Here is a 23,347-nt window from a genome sequence, read left to right as displayed (position 1 = left end):
TGCCTCAGCCTCCAGAGTAGCTGGGACCACAGGTATACGTGCCACCATGCCTGGCTAATTTATTTTATTTTGTATTTTTAGTAGAGATGGGGTTTCACCATGTTGGCCAGGCTGGTCTCGAACTCCTGAGCTCAAGTGATCTGCCCGCCTTGGCCTCCCAGAGTGCTGGGATGACAGGTGTGAGCCACTGCACCAAGCCAGGAGGCTTCTTTTCCCAATTTAGTCTTTTGATGACAGGTGGCATCTCCTCTGAGGTGGCCGCTCGATGGGGTAACCCATGGACTCTACCATCTTGTCCAGACCCACCCCCAGGGCCTGGTCATGTCCATGTGGCCTACAGGGAAAATGTGGACATAAAAATCCTTGGACTTTAAGATGAGCTTTGTTTGTTTTCCTTAAGTGCATTTATCGATGTAAACAGAGCATGTTAGAGATTCCCGGGGAGAGCAGACTATTGCTGATATGTTGGTTTTAATTCAAAAGAAATGATGATGCCAATGGTTTGGATCGACAGCAGCTTAAGGAGGAAAAAAAAAAAGACAGAAAGAAAAAAAGAAAAGGCTCCCGGTGACACCCCTCTGGCTGGGTTGACCTGGTCCCAGTCGCAGTCTCTACGGGACAGCAAAGCTGTCAAAACAGAACCCAATGATGACGGCTGAAAATCAATCCAGACTGCTGTGCGGTCAGCCTGCCGCCGTGGAATGCCTCGTGTCTTGGCCATGTCCAGCCGGGGGTACGACACGCTTGTTCCCGATCACCCAGGTCTGCCACTGGAAGTCAGAGACTGAATTGCTTCATGGCACTACAGATCTGGAAAAATAAAAATCTCAGCTAGAAAGAACGTCCGATTTGGAGACAGTGGGAGGACACGAAGGAGTGGGGGGCCATTTTGGTGCTGAGGAGGGTGCCCCGACTTCAGGAGGGCCATGTGACGGCTGTGGTTGTGTTTTCGGGGTCACTTGTAGCACACACAGCGTCCCTTTGATGCTCGCTGGGGACCGCAGATGGGCCTGCGGACCTAAGCCCTGGTTGTGGACCGGAGAGGCTGCTCCAGGCTTCTTTCCTTCTCAACGCTTTACACGGGATTTCCTTCATTTGTGCTTTCCTTTGGTTTAACAGTTAACAAAGAAGAGTGAGGGGGCAAAATGGTTTGTCACTTGTCCAAAACAGAGAAGAGGTGGAAGTGGGCGCCAAATCTCCTGGGTGATGCTTCCCGGGCCTGGCGATCGGTTGCCTTGCTCAGGGTTTGGGACCTGTTGCTCCTGGAACCACCGCTGACCTCCTGGGACCTCGCTTCCATAGTGGGGGATGTGAACGAGCCTCCTGGTGGAGCTTTGTGTTGCAGTGAGGCCACAAAGCAAAGGCCCAGAGGCAGAGGCCTGACACTGGCTACGGTCGACAGTCGCACCTTGACTCCCTCTCTCTCTCTGGATGTACGACGTGTGGGTGGGCCCGTTCAGCAGACGTTACAGGAAAAATAGCAAATTTTTAACTTATTCCATCTCCAAAGTTGAAAAAGATCAGACAGTTACTAAAATAAACAATTTCTCAATTGCATTTTGGTGGCCGCGGGGCCCGGTGGCCACGGCGTGGGTGGGGCATTGGAGGTGGGAGGGCCCCGGCTGAGTGAGGGGCTCACTCAGAACAGGCACAGTCAGCTGGGCCGAGCAAGGCTCAGAGTAAGGCGGTGTTCCTCACAGAAGAACACATCGGAAAAAGCTGCTCCTCTTCTGCTGGTCCGGTGTGATTTTGACTCCCTGGTTGCTCCCCTGGGGGCTGTTGCCTTCCTGAAATCACAAGAGGTTTTCCGAGGTTATCACTGAGCAGCGCTATGTCTCACAATCAAGCAACCATCCATCTAACCATCTATCCAACCATCCATCCAACCAACCAACCAAACCAACGAAACCAACCAACCAACCAGCCATCCAACCATCCCTGCATCATCTGCCAGGTCATCCATCCGTTCCCATTCCAACCATCCAACCATCCAACCAGCCATCCAACCATCCATGCATCATCTGCCAGGTCATCCATCCGTTCCCATTCCAACCATCCAACCAGCCATCCAACCATCCAACCATCCCTGCATCATCTGCCAGGTCATCCATCCGTTCCCATTCCAACCATCCAACCATCCAACCAGCCATCCAACCATCCAGCCATCATCTGCCAGGTCATCCATCCGTTCCCATTCCAACCGTCGAACCAACCAACCCGCCATCCAACCATCCAAACATCATCTGCCAGGTCATCCATCCATTCCCATTCCAACCATCCAACCAATCAACCAGCCATCAAACCATCCATCCATCATCTTCCAGTCCATCCAGCTGTCCCCTTCCAACCATCCAACTAACCAACCAACCATCCATCTATACCCTTTCAACCATCCATCCATCCACTCACCCATTCCCTTCCATCTATCCACCTGCTTCCAACCAACAAACCAATCCACCAACCATCCATCCCTTCCAAGAACCATCCACTTATCCATCCCTTTCCAACCACCCATCTCCTTCCAACCATCCATCCCCTTCCAACCAACCAACCAACCATCCATCCCCTTCTAACCACCTCATCCAACCAACCAACCAACCATCCATCCATCCCTTTCCAACCATCCATCCACCCATCCATCTCCTTCCCCATCCACCCTCTTCCGACTAACCATCTCCTTCTAACCACCCCTTCCAACCAATCAACCATCCATCCATCCCCTTCCAAGCAACCACCTCCTTCCAACCAACCATTCGTCCATCCCCTTCCAACTAACCAACAAACCAATCATCTATCTATCCAACCATCTCCTTCCAACAAATCAACCATTGATTTATCCCCTTTCAACCAACCATCCATCCATAATCTACCCATCTATCCAATTCTCTTACAACTGATAATTTGTTTTTCAAAAACAGATCTATTTTCCATCTGCTATCTACCACCCCTTCCAATCAGTCTCTCACTTATCCACCCACCCCATCATACCCTTCCCAGCACTTTGGGAGGCTGAGGCAGAAGAACTGCTTGAGCCCAGGAGTTTGAGACCAGCCTGGGTAACAAGTGAGATCCTGCCTCTTAAAAAAGAAAAAAAATGGCCAGGCGGGGTGGCTCATGCCTGTAATCCCAACACTCTGGGAGGCCGAGGCAGGCGGATCACTGAGGTCAGGAGTTCAAGACCAGCCTGATCAACATGGTGAAGCCTCGTCTCTACTAAAAATACAAAAATTAGCCGGGCATGGTGGCATGTGCCTGTAATCCCAAGTACTCGGAAGGCTGAGTCAGAAGAATTGCTTGAACTTGGGAGGCAGACGTTGCAGTGAGCAGGGATTGCACCATTGCACTCTAGCCTGGGCAACACAGCGAGACTCTGTCTCAAAAAAAAAAAAAAGGAAAAAACATTAGCCAGGCATGGTGGCACGTGCTTATAGCCCCAGCTACTTGGGAGACCGAGGTGGGACGATTTCTTGAGCCCAGGAGTTGAAGGCTGTGGTGAGCTGTGATGGTGCCATTGCACTCCAGCCTAGGTGGCAGAGTGAGACTCTTAAAAAAAAAAAAAAAATCACTTTTTTAACTAATAAAAAATTAAAAGAAAAAAGAATCAAACCTTGACCGCTATACTGAAGAAAAAAATTACAAGAAAATCCCAAACTGTTGTTGGTCAGTGCATTGGTTTCCATGAGCTGTTTCCCATTTTGGTTTAATGGCCAAAGAGCTGCTATTAAATCAATCGCGTGCCTCATTGTTCAACTCACCACATCTTAGAATTATAAAACAGATTTGCTTACATCAGATGTAAACTACTTGAATGGCATTTTGTATTTTACGTGCATTCTTGAGTGACGAGACTTAACCCGCAAATAGAGTGCTGTGTGCTCCTCGATTGGACAACCAATGTAACATGGCCGGGAAAGGGCAGTTGCTGGCATCAGGGTGAGGGAAGAAGGGTCGCGACGGTGTTTAGGCACTAAATGCCCCCAAAGTACGGGGAAGTGATTTGATTCCATCAAGAAAGCGCCACTGATACTGAGCGCAGTGGACTAGGAAATCACTAGCATGGTAATCATAAAAAAGCAAGAAACGAATGAGAGGGTGGATGGGGAGGGATTCACGCAGACTTCCCTGGAGGCCTCAGAGAACCCTGGGACACAATGAAGGTCACAGAGCTGTCACAACTTGTAGCATCTGTGGCTGGGGTGGGGCGGAGGCAGGTTCTCGATCTGCCATGCTTATGAAGACGGTGAGCCACTAGTTATCAGACACTAGCCCTGGCCCTGCCCAAGTGACCTAGGAAGCTTTTCTCCAAGGCGTGGCTCTCTGTCCTTGCACACCGTGTTGTCTTTCTGGCCCTCATCTTAAGTGGAATGCAAAGGGCCGTGTGCCCCCTGCTAGCCTGGGGACTCACCGGGCATGGCCTTGTCTGCTTGGGTAGTGTCCCCAGGCTGGCACTGCCTGGTGCTGATGTCCCAGCCACACCTGCAAACTTCCCCCTTTCCCAGCAATGTCCCATGGGGTCTGGCTGGGCCCTAAAAAGCAGGATCTAGGGCGCGTCATGTCACTGCTGCTAACAACAATGGCTGGATCCCAGAGATCTACTCGGGGATCTGGGAAGGACGCACACTCACCAATTTTTTGTCCATTTTTGCTTTGATGTCTCTGGCCAGAGTGAAAAATGCCTGTGGAATAAGCACACTGTGAGTTCTCGGGATGGCAGGACCCCGAGTCCTTAGCCGCCTGTGTAGAGCAGATGTGGCAGGACAGCTTCCCAGGCGTGGGCCTCCCATTTGGCCCTTTGATGCCCGCCTCTGGCAGTGGGTTCCGCTGGCCTGTCCGGCCCCAGCTCCTGTCCTTCCCCGGCTCCTTCTGCCTCCCAACCACCCTTACTCTCTGATGCCAACTCTCCGATGCCAACTCTCCGATGCCAACTCTCACTTCTGCAGAGCACCTTAGCATTGACAGGACTTACCCATGTGCCACCTCCCCTAAGCCCTGTGAGATGGGGCGACACTCAGTTGGCCAGAGAGGAAACTGAGGCTCAGAGAGGACAAGTGACTTGTCCAAAGGCACCCAGCAGTTAACCGATCGATCCAGAAGAATCTAGAAGGAGTGCCCAGTTCTTCGTCTCTGACTCCTAGGTTCTGTCAGCTCTAGCCTCCCTTCTAATGGTCAGGGAAAAAGGCAAGCAGCTCTGTGGCCAAACAAGCTTCACTCGGAGGCCCTGCCTGGCAGGGCTGGGAGCGGGAGCAGGTTCATCTCCCAGCACAGCCAAGGCTTGAGCTGCTGTCACAGTCTTGAGGAGGGGACATACAGAGACAGCGGGAGGCTAATCCCAACATACATCCCCATGACGTGGGAGGTTCTGGACAGGAGAGCAGCTTGGGGTGCAGAGGAAGGCCCAGGGGAGGCTGAAGGTGTTCTTGGGGAGGGGCCCCCTGGGCCGGGCCCTGACTAGAAAAGGGAACCTGGCAGGCAGAAAACGGGGCACACAGGAGGGGAACGCAGTGAAGTATTGGAGAAGGGAGCAGCCCAGGTGGCCTGGGAGGGAGGAGGGGGTGGGCAAGGCCTGAGTCCTGGGTGGCAAACACCAGCTGTAGCCGGCAAGGGAGGGCCTTCCGTGCCAGGCGAGGAGTCTAGCTTTTGTCTTCACGTCAGCACAGAGACTTTAGGTCAGGAGTGACATGGAAGATCTGCTTTGGAAACATGACTAGGATGGGGAAACATCACAGGGTCAGCTGCAGGGCTGGGGTCACCCCGTGGAGAGGGGAGGCGGCATGGGCCCAGGTCCCATCAGGGCTCCCTGCTGCGTCTGGGCTTTTGACCGGGACCTCTCCACAATAAGTGGTGTGGCTGAGAGTGTAAACACAGGGCTGGGTCTCTCTGAGCCTCAGCATCCTCACCTGTAAAACCATGCCTGTTCTCCAGGGCTGCCCAGAAGCCCGTGAGATGCATCCTAGGTGCCCTGTGTGGGGCCTGCCCGTGCTGATGGCACCACATTCCCACGGGCTGCCTGTGCCTGGCACATGGCATTGCCCAGGAAATGTCCCTCAGAGGACTGACTGGCAGCCCTGAGCCCGAGGCTGGTCCCTCTGGCAGGACCTCCTCGGAGGACGCCAGCTCCCCCTTCAGCTTGAAGGAGCCGATCCTGCAGGCCCCATGTCTCCCAGCAGGGCCCAGGACTCACATTTTCCACGTTGATGTTGGCCTTCGCGCTGGTCTCCATGAACTTGATTCCATAGTCGAGGGCCAGCTGTGAGAGAGGGAGGCACAAGCGTGAGCTCACCAGCTGCCGGGCGCATCTGAGCTTGCCCAAAACAGGGGCTGAAGGCGGGGCTGGCGCCAAGAGGGAGCAGCAACGGGACTGGGGCTGTGGCAGTGACTTCCTGGGTCGCTCCCTTGATTCTATAGTGGGGAGCCCATTGTGAATGCCCCTCCACAGTGCCGCGCAGGGCATGGAGTGCTGGGGATGGCAGCTGAGACGGGAGGGGGGCAGGGGCCTGCTGGGATCAAACCATGGCTCCATTCCCCACTCCTGTAGTCTTAAAAGCCTGGAGTGGGACCATGGTAGGTTTTGATGAGCTGCCCGCAGAGCGCACCCAAGAAGCCCTGGCTGGGTGTGTGCTTCTGCCATCCCACGGCACGTGCCCCACTGGGGTGACCAACTTATCCCAAGCTCCTGGGGCAGAGAGGGACAGGGGAAGGCACTGGGGAAGGCCTCTGCACAAGAACCCCAAGACCCCGAGGCCCTCTGCCCCTTGTGCCACCATGCCCACCTTTTCTCCCCGTTCCTTGGAAACTTGTCTCTTGTCATTCACATCACACTTGTTCCCGAGTATCATCTTTTCGACGTCTGCAGAGGCGTGCTGAGAGGGAGGGGGCAGATGGGGGATCAGACTGGATGACACAGGCTAGGTGCCTTTGCCAACACACAGCCTGTCCCCAGAAATCAGAGCAGTGGGGTCAGGACTGCTAGGTACAGCCTGGCGTAAGGGACAAGCTGAAGCTCAGAGAGGCCGAGCAGCTGGCCCCATGTCACAGTCAATGCCAGGGCCAGGGCCAGAGTTCTAGCTGCTACTCTGAGCAAATGTACATTTTCTAAAATGCTTTCTGGCAGCTTCTATGGCTATATCAATCAGGCCCCCGCACCTGGGCTGCTGGGCGGGTCTAGCCTATGGGAGGTGAGTGAGGCTGAGATATTTACCCCCGACTTTTGCTTTCCTCCCTCCCTCCCCAGCTCCTCTGCAAGAGGCCCCAGCTGTCGTCCTGGGACCTTCTGCTTTGACATTTTTTTGTTGTTGTTTTGAGATGGAGTCTTGTTCTGTCTCCCAGGCTGGAGTATAGTGGCATGATCTTGGCTCACTGCAACCTCCGCCTCCAGGTTCAAGCGATCCTTAACCTCCCGAATAGCTGAGCTTACAGGCATCTGCCACCATTCCAGGCTAATTTTTTCTATTTTTAGTAGAGACAGAGTTTTACCATGTTAGCCAGGCTGGTCTCGAACTTCTGACCTCAGGTGATCCGCCCACCTTGGCCTCCCAAAGTGCTGGCATTACAGGCGTGAGCCACCACACCTGGCCCTGACATTTCAACTCTCTCTTTTTGGGCTCCAGAAACAGGCCGTGCCTGAGGTGGCCGCAGGCATTTCACCACACTGTGTGGTGCTGCCCTAACTCTGCCCTCATACCCAAAGGTGGCTCCTTCGTCAAGCCTCCCTGGGTCCCCATGGAGCGGACCACACTTCCTGGAGGACAGGGACACTGGAAACTGCTGTCTTCCTCCACCAGCTCAGACTTGGTCTCTGGAACGTACTGCGCCACTCCCTGCCTTACTTCCCATGAACCAGAAGGTGGCTCCTGCCCGCTGGCCAGAAACAGAGACCTTTCACAAAGACCAGGCTCCCCTCTCCACAGATGAAGACAGCTTCCCCAGCTGGGGCGCAGCCCTCTCAGGCTCACTGGGGAGGTGAGCCCAATGCAATGACTCATAAATGAGGGGGTGGCCTCTCGGCCTGGCCTGGGAGGTCCATGAGTCCTGGGTGGACAGTGATACGCCCTTTTGCTGTGGCTTTATAGATGGGAAAAGTTCTCTGGCTGTGCCTTAGACCTGAAGCCCCACCTTTTATCAAAAGCTGCAGGTGCCGGCAGCCGGGAAGGCTTTGGGGGTGAGGTCAGCTCTTTGGGGAGCAGGAAGATGAAGATGCTGGCTTTGGGAGGGGAGGAGGGGTTGGCCTCCTTCTCACCCCTCTATGGTTCAAAGTCTGAACACAGGTCGTTTGCACCAGGTCACACCCTGCTCCGATATAGCTCAAAGTACAACTGACGCCTGCTCACCACACCCTCCAACTACAAGGGTCACACCTGTGCTAGACCCTTCCTTCTCTAGAAAGCACCCAACACTCATGGTGACCACAAGCTTGGATATCCTTTCTCTTATGACCATGACACTGGCCAGATCCAACAGCCCAGCTGGAGGGGTGGGATCCAAGGGGCTCTGGGTGGGGCCAGGCCAGTGTGTGGTCCCTGGGGTCGGCTGCCTGCATCTCAGTCCCTGCTCCCACCGTGTCCCTGACTAGGAGGCTGTTGGCAAGTGGCCTGTCTGTGTCTCTGCACCTTGGCCTTCTCATGGGTAAACCAGAGGGCTCTGGGACAAGGACTGAAGCAGGGACAGTGGGAGGTGCTGGCGGGCCTCACCTCCTCAATGTTGCGAATCCAGTTCCGGATGTTGTCGAAGGACTTCTCGTTGGTGATGTCGTACACCAGCATGATGCCCTGAGCGGGGAGAGGAGACACAGGTGCCTGATGGGCTGCAGGCTCTGGAAGGGAGGCCGCGGCGGCACCAGAGAACAGTGGTGGGGAGCCCAGCACCCACTACACAGCCAGGCCCATTAGCTGCCACCCTCCCCACCACTGTGGAGCCCTGGAAGCCAGCCCCCTCCTCTCCATCCCTGTGGCCCTTCTGCTGGGTTCTGGCACCAGCCTTGTCCTGCCCCCTGGGCCACTGAAGTGACCCTTCTGCCTCACAGGCTAGCCGCTGCCACGCCCTCGCTGACAAGCCCGGCTGGCTCCCCTCATGGCCCACGGGGCGGTGCAGCCTGATGCTGGGAGCTGCTCCACAGGCCCACTGCCAGCAGTGCTCCCCTCACACTGACCCTCCCCTGCAATCGGCCTCCTCTTCACCCCTTGCTCGCCCCACGCTCTGCCTGAGCCACCTCTCAGGCACAACTGAGCCCAGGGAGTCCTGACCTGACATCCACGCAACTTCCAGTGACCCCACCACAGAGGGAACCAGCTGTGTGAAGATGGAGCCGGGAGCGCCGAGGCCCTTCCAGTTCCCTAACCTAGATGTGAGCAACTGGGAGACGGCCCGTGGGTCCTGAAAGAGCTTCGGGGCAGCCCCGCCTCAGCCTGGGTCCACAGCCACACCACTGCTGTGGACAAGGGCAAACATGCCCATGCAATGCAAGGGGAAACTGAGGCACAGAGAAGTGACCTTTAAGATTCAAGCCTGGGGGGCCTAACTCCAAAAGCACTGATGACACCTATCCTCACAGCAATGTCCCTGGGCCTTTTTCAGCCCCAGAACCCACATGCAGGAGCCACCCTCTGATGGTCTGTGTGTGGTTCTCGATGTCCTTGTGAAGTGCCCACAGTGGGCCAGCCTGCAGTGCCATCACAAGTTCCCCTTGGTTGCCGGGCATCCTGGGCTCCAAGGCATGTGGCCTGCTCACGTCCAGGCCTGGCTTCCTTCCTTCCTCCTCGTACCTGCTCCCCAGGCCCAGCTCTGCATCTGTGGCACCTCCGAGGGCACTGATGACTTCTGCTGCTGGCCAAGTTGTCTGAGGCCATCCAAGTTTGCAGAATAAGGACACAGGCCATGTGGTAATGGTGAGACAGGTGTGGGTGCAAGAGTGTGGGACAAAACCACACAGATGGGGCAGGAAAGTCACTGCAACCCCAAATCCCTCCGGGAATTCGGGGACATGAATAATGGCCTCACAGTCAGCCGCAACCATGGCAAAGAAACTCAAGGCTGCAGTGGCCCATGATGTCTGCCATGTCCCAGCCACGGTGGGCACAACCTGTGACTGTGACATGGTCAGGGACCAGGAGCATGGGGCCTTTCATCCAGGGACCAGACCCTCTGAAGGCCCAGGATTCCTGCCTTCACCACTAAGTTGTGACATGTGCCCAAGACTCAAATTCCTGGATTTGTACCTATTTCAGGGAGCTGAGGGGAGAGAACCTGGACGTTAGTGGGGCAGTGGGTAGAGCTGTCTCTTAGAATCAAGCAGAAGCACCTGGAAAACACTGAGCCAGCCATCCTATTCCAGGTTCTCCTGGAAACAGCCCTCAGGGCTCCAAGTGACTATGTTCCAGGCCCCCGTCTGGGCAAACCTCACAATGGGTCTCTAGGCATCCAATGCTTCCCAAACTTGGGATTTTGAGGCCCAAGGGTCTAGGAGCATGCTGACAGAGATGAGGACACAGCGGCAATGGTGGCGCTGTCCCATATGACTGCTATTGGCTACACAAGGCGCTAGGGCACAAGAAACATAGCTGCTTTGACCCGAGCAGCTGGATTTTCAATGTTTTTTTTTTTAATTAATTAATTAATTAAGTAGTTAAGCGACGGATTCTTGCTCTGTTGCCCAGACTGAAGTGCAGTGGTGCAACTTCAGCTCATCGCAACCTCTGGTTCCTGGGTTTAAGCGATTCTCCTGTCTCAGCCTCCTGAGTAGCGGGGATTACAGGCACCTGCCACCATACCCGGTTAATTTTTGTATTTTTAGTAGAGATGGAATTACACCATGTGGCCAGGCTGGTCTCCAACTCCTGACCTCAAGAGATCTACCTGCCTTGGCCTCCCAAAGTGCTGGGATTACAGGCATCAGCCACCGTGCCTGGCTGGATTTTCAATGTTAATTGGGTAAATTCAAATAGCCACATGCAGCCAGTGGTGGCATCTGTTCAGGTTAGCCTGGGTCTAGGAGGATGGAAAGCCACAGTTATCTTGGTGCTGGTTAAGGACGTGGGTGCTGGAGACAAACAGCCCAGCCCAGCCTAGCCATTTACCTGCTGAGTGAACTTCAGCAGGGAAGGCCACCGGGCCAAACCTCAGGTTCTTTGTTATAAAACAGGGATGACAATGGCGCCTGCGAAAAGGGGTTCACAGCCAAAATGCAATGACACAATCTGAGCTAAGACCTGGACCCACTGTCTGGTGCAGGGGAGGGCTTGGTCATCAGGACAGGGTGGAAGGTGGCTATTTTGGCTCAGAGAAGATCGGGACAGGCTCCAGGTCACACAGCTTTCTCCAGAGGCTGAAGCTCCCCAAGACCCCAGTGCCCTCAGGCCCTTGCCCACCCTCCACCGGAGCACTGTGAGGTAGGGGGGTGGGAAGAAATACATTAATTTTACTGAGGCACACTAAGGCTGCAACCCACACGAGTGGGTTTCCACGAGGTTTCAGATGCCGCGTGGGATGCTCTAAAATACATAATGCCTCCATTCATCTCCACCCTCCACAAGTCTTTACTGAGCAGGTTCCCCCAGGCCAGGCAGATAGCAGGGACCGTGATGTGGTGCTGCCCTCATCGAGGAAACAGGCAGTTGCCTGAGCAATTAAATGATGGGGTGTGCCAAGGAAAGAGTAGGGAGCAGAGGGACCTGGGAATGGGGAGAGACGGCCATTTATCCTCAGCACAGCCTGGGACACAGTGCTATGCTCTGTTCCATTTTCCAAGTCAGGAGATGGAGCTCAGTGGGCAAGCCAGGGTCTTAGGCCAGGTCCAGGGGCTCCACCTCCTGCTCCCTCCACCCCTGAATGCCCTGCCGTGTACACACAGGGCCCTGAGACAGGACCTCCTCCCATCCCTGGCCACCTTCTGCATCTAGTTAAGGCCTGGCCCAGAGAAAGTGCTTGAGAAATGTTTTGAGGGATGATGAGTGAGTCTTCCCGTCATGTCATCCCGCCTCAGGCCTGGGTGACAGATATAACAGCTGACAACCCAGGGCAGGTCAGTTCCTGGAATATCTTCAAGCTTTTGGTAGCAAATTCCATAGAGACAGATAGGAGTCATGTGACCACTCCTAAAAGTTGAGGCATGCCGGCTCCGACCGCACTGAGCTCACCTGGAAGAACCGGCTTCCTGTGTCTTCCTTCATTCCCATAGAATTATGTTTCCACTTTATTTAAACCCTGCATTGTCTCTGCAGCCAGAAGGCGAGGTATGTACATGGGGGTGGGCTGGGGCACAAGCCTCTTCCTGAGACTAACTTGGGACCAAGGAGCCCTGAGGAGTTGGGGCATAGGCTCCACAGAAACATCTAGGCTTCAGTAACCAATGCACAGTGACGCTCCCATGTTGACTTACACAAACAAACAAAAAATCCCTACCATTGCGCCCCTGTAGTAGGCCGTTGTGATCGTCCGAAACCGTTCCTGACCAGCCGTGTCCCTAAACATGAAGAGAAGGGATATGAGCAACATTAAAGGAAAATAACTGTCCCCAGTAGGAGACAAGGAGCATCTCCCTGGGATGCCTGGCTTTCTCACGGGTCATCCGCTGTGACACCTTCTTCTGCTGAGGCAACACCTTCTAATCTCCCTGTTATTACAGGGAATGACACTGTGGCCTGGAGGGGTTAAGGTCATTTGATGTGGCAGAGCCATAATGGGATCCCTGACCCATGCATCTTCTCTTCTGCACCTTTGCTTCTAGGGAATTCTCCCTGGAGTTTCTGGTTCACAGAAGAGCCAGTCATGTGGCTCAGGAACATAGTTCTTGCTGTTGGGGGTGGCTGGGACTCCAGAAAAGCTTTCAGGCCTGCCATCTTGGTTTGAATGGTGGGGAAAGTCCCTCCTCATCTGCATGACAAGGAACACAGGGCCTACTGCCCAGGAGGTGATGCCTGGGTAAGACGCACCCATGCCCAGTCCAGCTCCTGGCTTGAAGGGTACTTAGTGTTTGGTTCAAAGGTAACCTAACTGGCCGGGCGCAGTGGCTCGCATCTGTAATCTGAGCACTTTGGGAAGCCAAGGCGGGTGGACCACCTGAGGTCAGGAGTTCAAGACTAGCCTGCCAACATGGTGAAACCCTGTCCTTACTAAAAATACAAAAATTAGCCAGGTGTGGTGACACATGCCTGTAATCCCAGCTACCTGGGACGCTGAGGCAGGAGAACCGCTGGAACCCGGGAGGCGGAGGCTGCAGTTAGCTGAGATTGCACAACTGCACTCCAGCCCGGGTGACAGAGCAAGACTCCATCTCAAAAAAAAAATGGTAACCTAACTGGCCTGGTGCAGTGGCTTACACCTGTAATCCCAGCACTTTAAGTGGCCGAGGCGGGTGGATCACTTCAGGCCAGGAGTTCGAGACCAGCCTGATCAACACAGTCAAACCTCATCTCTACTAAAAATACAAAAATTAGGCGGGCACGATGGCGCAGATCTGTAGTCCCAGCTACTTAGGAGGCCGAGACACAAGAATCGCTTTAACCTGGGAGGTGGAGGTTGCAGTGACCTGAGATTGTGCCACTGCACTCCAGCATGGGTGACAGAGTAAGACTGTCTTACTCTGCACCACTGCAGAAAGAAAGAAAAAAAAAAAAAAAAAAAAAAAAAGCCAGGCATGGCCTTACTCATGAGTCTTACTCATGACAGAATAAGACTGTCTTACTCTGCACCACTGAGAAAAAAAAAAAAAAAAAAAGCCAGGCATGATGGCTCATTCCTATAATCTCCGCACTTTGGGAGGCTGAGGCCAGCGGATCACCTGAGGTCAGGAGTTTGAGATCAGTCTGACCAACACAGTGAAACCCTGTCTGACCACCACGGTGAAACCCTGTCTTACTAAAAATACAAAAATTAGCCGGGCATGGTGACAGGTGCCTGTAATCCCAGCTACTCGGGAGGCTGAGGCACAAGAATTGCTTGAACCAAGCAAGTGGAGGTTGCAGTGAGCTGAGATCATGCCACTGCACTCCAGCCTGGGTGACAGAGTGAGACTTTGTCTCAAAAAAAAAAAAAAAAAAAAAAATTAAAGGTGACCTAACTGATTGGCGGCAGAGCCAGGGCAAGACTCAGGTCTTTTGTCTCCAAGCCCAGGGTTCCTCCCACAGCCCTGCAGGGACCCAGAGGGCTCTGTATGTCTAGATTGTGCAGAAACACCTTGCTTGGAGCTAAGCTGACTTTCTGACACCAGCCACAGAAGACATGAGTAGTTAAGAACAGTCATTTTTGCCAGGTGTGGTGGCTCATGCCTGTAATCCCAGCACTTTTGGAGGCCGAGGTGGGTGGATCACCTGAGGTCAGGGGTTCGAAGTCAACCTGGCCAACATGGCGAAACCCCGTCTCTACTAAAAATACAAAATTAGCCAGGTGTGGCGGGCGCCTGTAATTCCAGCTACTTGGGAGGCTGAGGCAGAAGAATTGCTTGAACCCGGGAGGCAGAGGTTGCAGTGAACTGAAATTGTGCCACTGCACTCCAGCCTGGGCAACAGGAGCAAAACTCCATCTCAAAAAAAAAAAAAAAAAAAACCAGTCATTTTTTTCTTAACCACAGTCCTTAGAAGAGTTTTGAGTCACTAACCTCACCACGATTGCTAAAAGCAGAAGCAGGAAGGCAGGAGGAAAGTGAAACTTCTGCCTGCCAGTGCAGCGTCACTTTGGACTTGGGAACAAAGGGTGACGTGGCACCAATGTGCCAGAAGTGGAGAAACTTCCAAGGCTTGGAACTTACAAGGCGGCCAGAGCTTAACTTACTACCAAAGTCTGTAGGATGGACTGTGCGTTAAACCTACCCCAGACTGCCGAAGTCAGATTAAGAGGTGAACAGTAGGGCTGGGCGTGGTGGCTCACGCCTGTAATCCCAGCACTTTCAGAGTACGAGGCAGGTGGATCACCTGAGGTTGGGAGTTTGAGACCAGCCTGACCAACATGGAGAAACCCCATCTCTACTAAAATTACAAAATTAGTCAGGCGTGGTGGCGCATGCCTGTAATCCTAGCTACTAGGGAGGCTGAGGCAGGAGAATCGCTTGAACCTGGGAGGCGGAGGTTGCAGTGAGACAAGATCACACCACTGTACTCCAGCCTGGGTGACAAGAGCGAAACTCCATCTCAAAAAAAAAAAAAAAAAAAGAGATGAATAGCACCTGGAGCCAAGGGTACCCGTGGGGCTCCCTGAAACTGGCAAGTGGGGGTGACGGGTCACACTTTGAGACTCGAGGGAGGACGGCTTCACGGCCCGTCTCCTGGCACACTGCTCCCACTCAAAGGCACTTGCCTGGTTTGGGTGACAGGGAAATTGCACTATGCTCTTAGATGTGACTTCTCTTTGTTTTGCTCAGGGCCAGTGACTCTATGCAAGTGGCATGTGTGCAGGGCAGGACCCCACCATACCCGCCACCTGAACTCAGTCTCAGCAAACTAGTCAGGCCAGCAAGGGCGACTTGGAGTCTCCCCACTTCTCTAATTGTATGTGCACGGGAAGTCACCCTTAGTTCTCAGGAATGGAAACAGGTCTCACCAGGGGGCCCGGACTTGGCTTAATTTCGGTTCGGGGTTTCGGTCTGTATGCTAGGAAGGGAGGCCAGGCCTGCCCCAGGAGAGAAAAGAGGAAGTGAAGTTGGACCTTTATGCTTCTGAGTGGGTTAGGAGGCTGAAAAGGAAACTGTCAGCTGGGGCATCTCGCAGTCCCTGCAGGCGTCACCAGCACCTGGCACCGAGAGGGCTCTCTCCCTGTTCAACAGAAGCAGCCCACTCTGAAGCTCAGACCCAGATGGTGCCCATGGCAGAACACTGAGCTAGCCGGGGCTGGGCAGCTCTGTGCCTATGATGCTATAGGCCCTGGCGCCCTGCAGCCAGCAGAGCACAGCTCTCTGGGCTGAGTATAAAACTCCAGGAGCTTCTGGAGAAAGCCCCATGTGCCAGGACTGGGCACCAAGAGACGGAGGCCAAGGTCACAGGGAGGGCAGAGGGAGAACGCCAAGGGCTTCTGGCTTGAAGCCATTGCCAGGTGGAGAGAATGACAGAGAACAATGACTCTTACCATATCTGCAGTTTAATTCTCTTGCCATCGAGCTCTATGGTCCTAATTTTAAAGTCAATTCCTGAAAGAAAAGGAAAAAAGGCGCATCACTGTCAGCCCATTTCCCAAGCTGTGTCTGAGCTGGGCGCCACCAACCTGTGCACGTGACAGTTGTCGTGGCTTATGGAGACCCTGCCTGGCACTGGGCATGCAGGATGTCGGAATATCCAGATTTGGAAACACTTGGAGATACTTCCCCTCTCCAAGGGCCGATGGGAGCAGTGCAGAGCAAACCCAGGGGGCATGGGTGGCAAAGCCTTGCTCTTGTCCCTTGCTGCCAGCTGACCCCGCCTCCCTGGCCCAGGCAGTTGTACAGAGTGGGTCTCAGCAGAGCCCTCTGCAGGCCTGAGTCCCTCGCTCCCCACCACCCTGCAGCTGACCCCCAAGCACACAGGGCCTTGGGTCCCACGATGCGTCCATGCACATGGTCAGTTTCTCTCTTGCCCCCAGCTTTTGTACACGCTGTTCCTTTTCTGCAGGTGGTCTGTGTCCCACCTGCCCATCACCTGGGCAAAATTCCCCTCCTTTAAGGCCTCCTTGAAGATCACCTCCTAACAAGCCTTCCTGACCCCATCCTCCTTGTCTCTCACCTCCTGCTTTCATCCCCTTTCCCCATGGTGACCTTGCAGCCACCTTGATGTTCCCCAGGCTCCCACTGTTCCCCCTCAGTCCCCTCCCTAGCCTTCAAAAATACAGCCCTAACCACGTTACACAGCTAACCTCTGCTCCAAACTTTCTTTCTTTCTTCTTTTTTTTGAGACGGAGTCTCGCTCTGTCACCCAGGCCAGAGTGCAGTGGCACGATCTCGGCTCACTGCAGCCTCCGTCTCCCGGGTTCAAGTGATTCTCCTGCCTCAGCCTCCCGAGTAGCTGAGACTACAGGTGCCCACCACAATGCCCGGCCAAGTTTTGAATTTTTAGTAGAGATGGGGTTTCACCGTGTTGGCCAGGCTGGTCTCGAACTCCTGACCTCAAATGATTCGCCTGCCTCGGCCTCCCAAAGTGCTGGGATTACAGGCATCAGCCACCGCACCCGGCCCTCTGCTCCAAACTTTCTAGTGTGTCCACCAACAGATGAATGGATGAACAAAATGTGGTCCAACCATACAACGGAATACGACTCAGTCATAAAAAGGAACGGAGTACTCTCGATGCTACACAATGTGGATGAGCCTTGAAGATAGGATGCTGAGAGAAGCCAGACACTAAAGGTCACTTAGTATGAGATTCCATTAACAGACATGTCCAGAATAGGCTCATCCATAGGAACAGAAAGCTGATTAGCAGTTGTCTGGGGCTGGGGGAACATGGGGAAATTGGAAGGGTTGGTGTCTTTATTTTATTTTTTATTTTTTGAAACGGAGTTTCTCTGTCACCAGGCTGACGTGCAGTGATGCGATCTCGGCTCACTGCAACCTATGTCTCCCGGGTTCAAGTGATTCTCCTGCCTCAGCCTCCCAAGTAGCTGGGACTACAGGCATGAACCACCATGCCCAGCTAATTTTTCTATTTTTAGTAGAGACAGGGTTTCACCATGTTGGTCAGGCTGTTCTCGATCTCTTGATCTCGTGATCTGCCCACCTTGGCCTTCCAAAGTACTGGGATTACAGGTGTGAGCCACTGTGACACCGTGCGTGTCTGGCCTTGGGTTGGCGTCTTTTTGGCATAATAAAAATGCTCCCAAATTGCCTGTGGTGATGGTTGTGGAACTCTGTGAATGGATCCAAAGCCACTGAATTGTACACTGCAAATGGGTGAACTGTATGTTAGTATGCGAATTCTACCTCATAAAGCGGGGTTTTTTTTTTTTTTAAGGCATCTTTCAGTGGTTTCCCTGCCCCACTTCCCTTGAATAAAGTGGAAACAGGTACCCGTGTGTGTCGAGGTCCTGCCTAATCTGGTCACCTCTCAGCACTCTGGCTCATGACCTGCTCGCTCCGGCCACACCATCCACACAGCGATTTCCCTCAACATTCCAAGCACGCTCCTGTCTGGGGGCTTTGATGTTTGCTCTTTCCTGCCCTGGAAAGTTCTTTCCTTCTGTAGCTACCTGGCTATCCCTTCGTTCAGGTTCCCATTCAAGTTCCCTCCGCAGGGGAGCCTTCCTGACCATCCTCATCCGTTCTCCCTTTACCTATTTGTTAACATAGCTGACATACATTTATGTATCTCCTGCATGGACCTGGGCATAATGCTTGCAGATCATACTGGCCCATGTGGATGAGAGAAACAGCCAGACCCAGCCTTTGCCACCAGGGGTTTGGTCAAATCCCTGCCGGAGAAGACTCGAGGCCCAGGCCTGGCTGGGCCTCTCTGAACCCAGGTTGGGAATGCTAATTCTGTCCAGTCAGCTTCAGCACTGGAATTTCGCCGTCTCAAACGTAAGCTCCCTGGGGGCAGGTATCTGACAAGTCTCATCCGCTGCTATTACCTCCAGTGACTGAACACACAGAGGCTGAATATGCATTTGCTAGAAGCTGGTACCTCAGTCCTGCAGGCACCTTGACTCACTTGTGTCCTCTCTGCAGCCCTCGTGCCAAAGCGGCTGCCTGGCCCACAGAAGGCACTGGCAAAATATGGCTGGATCAAAGAATTAAAGCGCAACAGGGTCTACGTGGTGTTGAGTGGTTCACAAAGCACTTTCTCAAATGTCAACCCTCTCACTGGAGGAATGAATGGACTCCTGAGGAGGCAGTGGTGCCGAGCCAGTCTGGTGAGAACCCATTCCAGGGAACTACAGGGCCAAGTTCACACCAGAAATAATCGATGGGACTTCTGAGAATAGGCTTTGATGAAATGGAACTTTTGGCAAAATGTTAAGGATTGAGTGGCAGAAAATGAACAGCCACTCAATCTTCGTCTATAAAGAAAAACCCAGAGGTGCCCGCAGCCAATATAGAATCACCTTTTTTTTTTTTTTTTTTTTTGGAGACAGAGTTTTGCTCTGTTGCCCAGGCTGGAGTGCAGTGGCACGATCTTGGCTCACTGCAACCTCTGCCTCCTGGATTCAAGTGATTCTCCTGCCTCAGTCTCCCGAGTACCTGGGAATACAGGCAAGCGCCACCACGTCTGGCTAATTTATGGAATCACCTTTAAGCATCAAGGTGATTCTGCTTCAGGACTAGACGGCCCAGTGTGCCTAGGCTTCCTAAAACATTCCCCACTTCCTGTCACGCGTGTACAGGGACACACAAAATCGAGGAGCACTGCTAGGCTGGCCAAGTTCCACAGCAGCACTCCGCCCTACACTCCTCTGGGTTTTATTAACATGCCAAATTTAATTACGAAGTGTAAACTTTATGAGGCCTAAGAATTATGAGGCCTGAACTTCAAGGTCATGGTGAATTAGAAATTCCTAGAAGAGGCCGGGCGCGGTGGCTCAAGCCTGTAATCCCAGCACTTTGGGAGGCCGAGACGGGCAGATCACGAGGTCAGGAGATCGAGACCATCCTGGCTAACACAGTGAAACCCCGTCTCTACTAAAAAATACAAAAAACTAGCCGGGCGAGGTGGCGGGCACCTGTAGTCCCAACTACTTGGGAGGCTGAGGCAGGAGAATGGCGTGAACCCGGGAGGCGGAGCTTGCAGTGAGCTGAGATCCGGCCACTGCACTCCAGCCTGGGCGGCAGAGACTCCGTCTCAAAAAAAAAAAAAAAAAAAAAGAAATTCCTAGAAGACAGAAGGCTACAAATGGAAGGAGGGGAATGAAGGGGTGAGAGGGAGGGATCCTGGGGTCAGGTGCCACCTTCACCTTGCTAGGTAACTTTCACCAAGTCACATCTTCATCTGCAAATGGAAGACAGCCTCTTTAAAGCTCAAAGTAACTCTAAAGAGGGGGGGTCTGGGCTGGGCGCAGTGGCTCATGCTTGTAATGCCAGCACTTTGGGAGGCCAAGGTGGGCGGATCATGAGGTCAGGAGTTCGAGACCAGCCTGGCCAACGTGGTGAAACCCTGTCTCTACTAAAAAAAAAAAAAAAAAAAAAAATACAAAAATTAGCTGGGCATGGTGGTGGGCACTTGTAATCCCAGGTACTCAGGAGGCTGAAACAGGAGAATTGCTGGAACCTGAGAGGCGGAGGTTGTAGCGAGCCGAGATTATGCCACTGCACTCCAGACTGGGTGACAGAGCGAGACTCCATCTCAAAAAAAAAAGAGGGGGGGTTTGTGGGGAAGGTGCTGAGGCCGGGAAACTGGGATCTGAGTGAAGGCAAGCCACAGTCTGCCCACAGTTAACATAATTTCTTTCTTTCTTTCTTTTAAGATAGGGTCTCGCTCTGTTGCCCAGGCTGGAGTGCAGTGGCGCCATCACAGCTCACTGCACCTTGACCTCCTGGGCTCAATCAATCCTCCCATCTCGGCCTCCCAAGTGGCTGGGTCTATACGGGTAAGCCAGTATGCCCGGCTAATTTTATTTTATTTTTTATAGAGATGGGGTTTTGCTATGTTGCCCAGGCTGAATTAACGCCACTTCTTGATCGGCTGGGGCACAAGAGTTACCCTAAAGTTTGGCCTTGGAGTTGGGGAGGGGGAAGAATTCAGAACCATCTGTCTTCAGAGGCTGGATGCTGTCACTGCAGGAGCCATTCATTCATTTGCTTCTTCGAGATGGCCTCTGGTTACGGTGATAACCCCTTATTGTCTAATTCTAATCCTCAACCACCAGGGCACTAGCCCAGGAGACAGCGTCACTCCTGCTCTAAAGACAGCAGGGCTCAGAGAGGGGCAGTGTATGTTCAAGGGCAAACAGCAATTGGAAACCAGACGTAACGATTTCCAGTCAGTTCTCTCTACTTTACATCAGGCATATAACTGTTTTATAAAGCACAGCTATCCTGGGTGCAGTGGCTTATGCTTGTAATCCCAGCACTTCGGGAGGCCAAGGTAGGTGGATCACAAGGTCATGAGTTTGAGACCAGCCTGACCAACATAGTGAAACTCATATTTACTAAAAATACAAAAATTAGCTGGACGTGGTGGCGGGTGCCTATAGTCCCAGCTACTAGAGAGGCTGAGGCAGGAGAATTGCTTGAACCCGAGAGGCGGAGGTTGCAGTGACCCGAGATAGCACCACTGGATTCCAGCCTGGGCAAAACAGCTAGACTCCATCTCAAAAAATAAAATAAAATAAAATAGAATAAAATAAAATAAAATAAAAAAAGCACAGCTCCTGGAGGGGGGCAAGAATGGAATCAGCACATTATCGTGGGGTTCAGGGAGAAAACATGATTCTGTTGAAGTGACACAGTAAAGCAAAGGCCATTCCCTACGTTTTCGTGACTTGGAATAAACTCCTTAGTGACCGTTCCCCCATTTTCCCCATCCCTAGCAGGGCTACAGAGCTCCCAGGCCACTCAGACTGGTGTTACTCCCCGGTCTAACCTTTTCATTGTGGGCCAGGACTGCTTTTGTGGCACTGAGAGAGGTCAGTTCCACTTCTGCAGACGGCACAACTGAGATGCACCAAGCCAATTCTGTTCAACCACAATGTGGGCTGGCCCTACGGGAAAAGCTGTTCTAAAGTGACAACCGGAGTCTTGGGCCCTTTGATAGGGAAGTCAAGGCTGTCTGTGGCAGTGGCTGATTTAGTTGCTCGCTGAGGCTTTTATCTTGCATCTTCTTGCAGATGACAGGTTCCAGGGCAGGCAGTGCTGTCACTTGTCATTACTGTCATCCTGGAGCAGGATGAAATGTGGGCAGGGAAAAGGTCCTGACTCCTCTTATCATTCCTTCTAGAGGAAAATACACTTATGAGGGGAAGAATGGTCAGGGAGAGGGGTTCAACTTCTGAATACTCCAGAGAAAAGAGCAGGAATGGTGTGGGTTACAGTTCCGGCTCCAAGGTGCATTAGCTGAGCTTGTCATCAGCTGGGAGTGTGAGGTGGCATCTCTCTAGGATAGCTAAGCCTCGAGTTTTGGGTTGAGACACAGCCAGGTTCAAATTCCATCAAATCCCATTCTCACCACCTGCAGACTGTGTGGCCTTGGGCAAGTTCCAGGCCCACCCTGAGCCTCAAATTCCTCATCTGTGAGACGGGCTCAAAACAGCACTTAACACCGAGAACTGGAGAGTGTGAAAATGCACGGGAAGCACTTGGCACATAGTAAATGCTCATTAAGGTGAGATGTCACCGTCTTTTTCCCATGGCCAATTCCCCATGACTCAGTTTCCACTTCTGTAAGGCAGGAGCCTCAAAAGAACCGCTTTGAGGGCTGCTGCTAGGACAGATCGAGAGGACGGGCGCGAAGACCCCAGCCCAGGACATAACACTCCCTAACGAGCGGGCTGAGGGTCGGAGCCTCAGTCTCCCCATCTGCAAAATGGGCACCTGGTCTCCCCCACCACGGCCCAGGAACCTCCGAACGGCGGTACAGGCGACTGCTCTTCTCCCCTTAGGCCCCCTCGACCCTCTCAGCGCCCTCGGCCAGTCCAGCCCGGTAGATCCCTCAGCCCCAGCCCCTCAGGGGCGCGCCCAGCCCGGGCCTCTGGCGCCCCCAGCCACTCCCCGGTCCCGCTACCTATGGTGGAGATAAAAGTGGAGTTGAAGGCGTCCTCGGAGAAGCGGAACAGGACACAGGTCTTCCCCACCCCCGAGTCCCCGATCAGCAGCAGCTTGAACAGGTAATCGTAGGTCTTCGCCATATTACACTCTCTCCCCGACGGGAAGTGCGGCCAGCGCCTCTCCACTGGCCACCAGCACCGTCCATCAGCGCCGAGCCCGCCCCTTATTGGCTCCAGGCCCGCTGCGCGTCACCGCGGCCGACGCCCGCCCCTGCGTCCCGCCAGTCGCGGGGAGACCTGGGGAGGGGGCGAATGGAGCGCGGAGCCGGAAGCAGCCCGAGCGCACCTCCCATTGGCCGGCACTAGGGAGAGGACGGGCTCTGATTGACCAGCAGTGAAGAGTCGTGGGGCTTCAAATGGGGACGAGGCGGGGGCGTGGCATTATGTGGCCCCCGCCTTCCACCCCCTACTCGGGCGCCCCGGCCCCGCCCCACTACAGGAGAGGGAAGGCAGGGAGCGTCGCCAACGGCTCGCGCGCCGGCAGCCTGGGGGGCGGGGCTTGGGGTGCGTGCGCACGAGCGCCCGGAGTTCCGTTAGGCGACGGCAGAGGGCGCAATCCTGTACTTGGGGCGGGTATCTCTGGGTCCCGCCGTCACAACTCGCGCAGGCGCAATAGGCCCCGAGGCGAGCGCGGGAAACCATGGTAGCGCTCTCAACCTGATCTGCGGCCTCCGAGTCGGGGCAGCGGGGGCCGACGGAGGAA

At 53.8% G+C, this 23,347-nt stretch overlaps 1 protein-coding gene and 1 long non-coding RNA gene across 5 annotated transcripts; one reads left to right on the top strand and one right to left on the bottom strand.

Moving 5' to 3' along the window:
• Positions 1–454: 454 nt before the first annotated feature.
• On the bottom strand, positions 455–22,738 carry RAB8A (RAB8A, member RAS oncogene family). Of its 4 annotated transcripts, none has more exons than XM_077978225.1 (8): positions 22,602–22,738; positions 16,048–16,108; positions 12,394–12,454; positions 8,629–8,765; positions 6,771–6,891; positions 6,182–6,247; positions 4,626–4,676; positions 455–1,787 (listed from the first exon to the last, which is right to left on the bottom strand). In XM_077978225.1, exons 1-8 carry the CDS (start codon positions 22,723–22,725, stop codon positions 1,695–1,697), a joined length of 714 nt encoding a protein of 237 aa, XP_077834351.1. In that variant the 5' UTR covers positions 22,726–22,738; the 3' UTR covers positions 455–1,694. The 4 variants fall into 4 exon arrangements, with proteins under 4 accessions (XP_077834351.1, XP_014978695.1, XP_077834352.1 ...); XM_015123209.3 differs by having other exon boundaries at positions 6,771–6,860; positions 8,688–8,765; XM_077978226.1 differs by having other exon boundaries at positions 4,626–4,656; positions 6,771–6,860; positions 8,688–8,765.
• Positions 17,880–22,251, top strand: LOC144336830 (uncharacterized). The gene is made up of 2 exons (XR_013409184.1): positions 17,880–19,051; positions 21,660–22,251. It is a non-coding gene; the product is annotated as an uncharacterized LOC144336830 (long non-coding RNA).
• Positions 22,739–23,347: the final 609 nt, after the last annotated feature.

The sequence above is a fragment of the Macaca mulatta genome, chromosome 19 (genome assembly GCF_049350105.2).
Source record: "Macaca mulatta isolate MMU2019108-1 chromosome 19, T2T-MMU8v2.0, whole genome shotgun sequence".
Taxonomy (NCBI): domain Eukaryota; kingdom Metazoa; phylum Chordata; class Mammalia; order Primates; family Cercopithecidae; genus Macaca; species Macaca mulatta.
The sequence above is the reverse complement of the archived record's forward strand: the minus strand, read 5'-3'. Positions and strand labels throughout refer to the sequence as shown.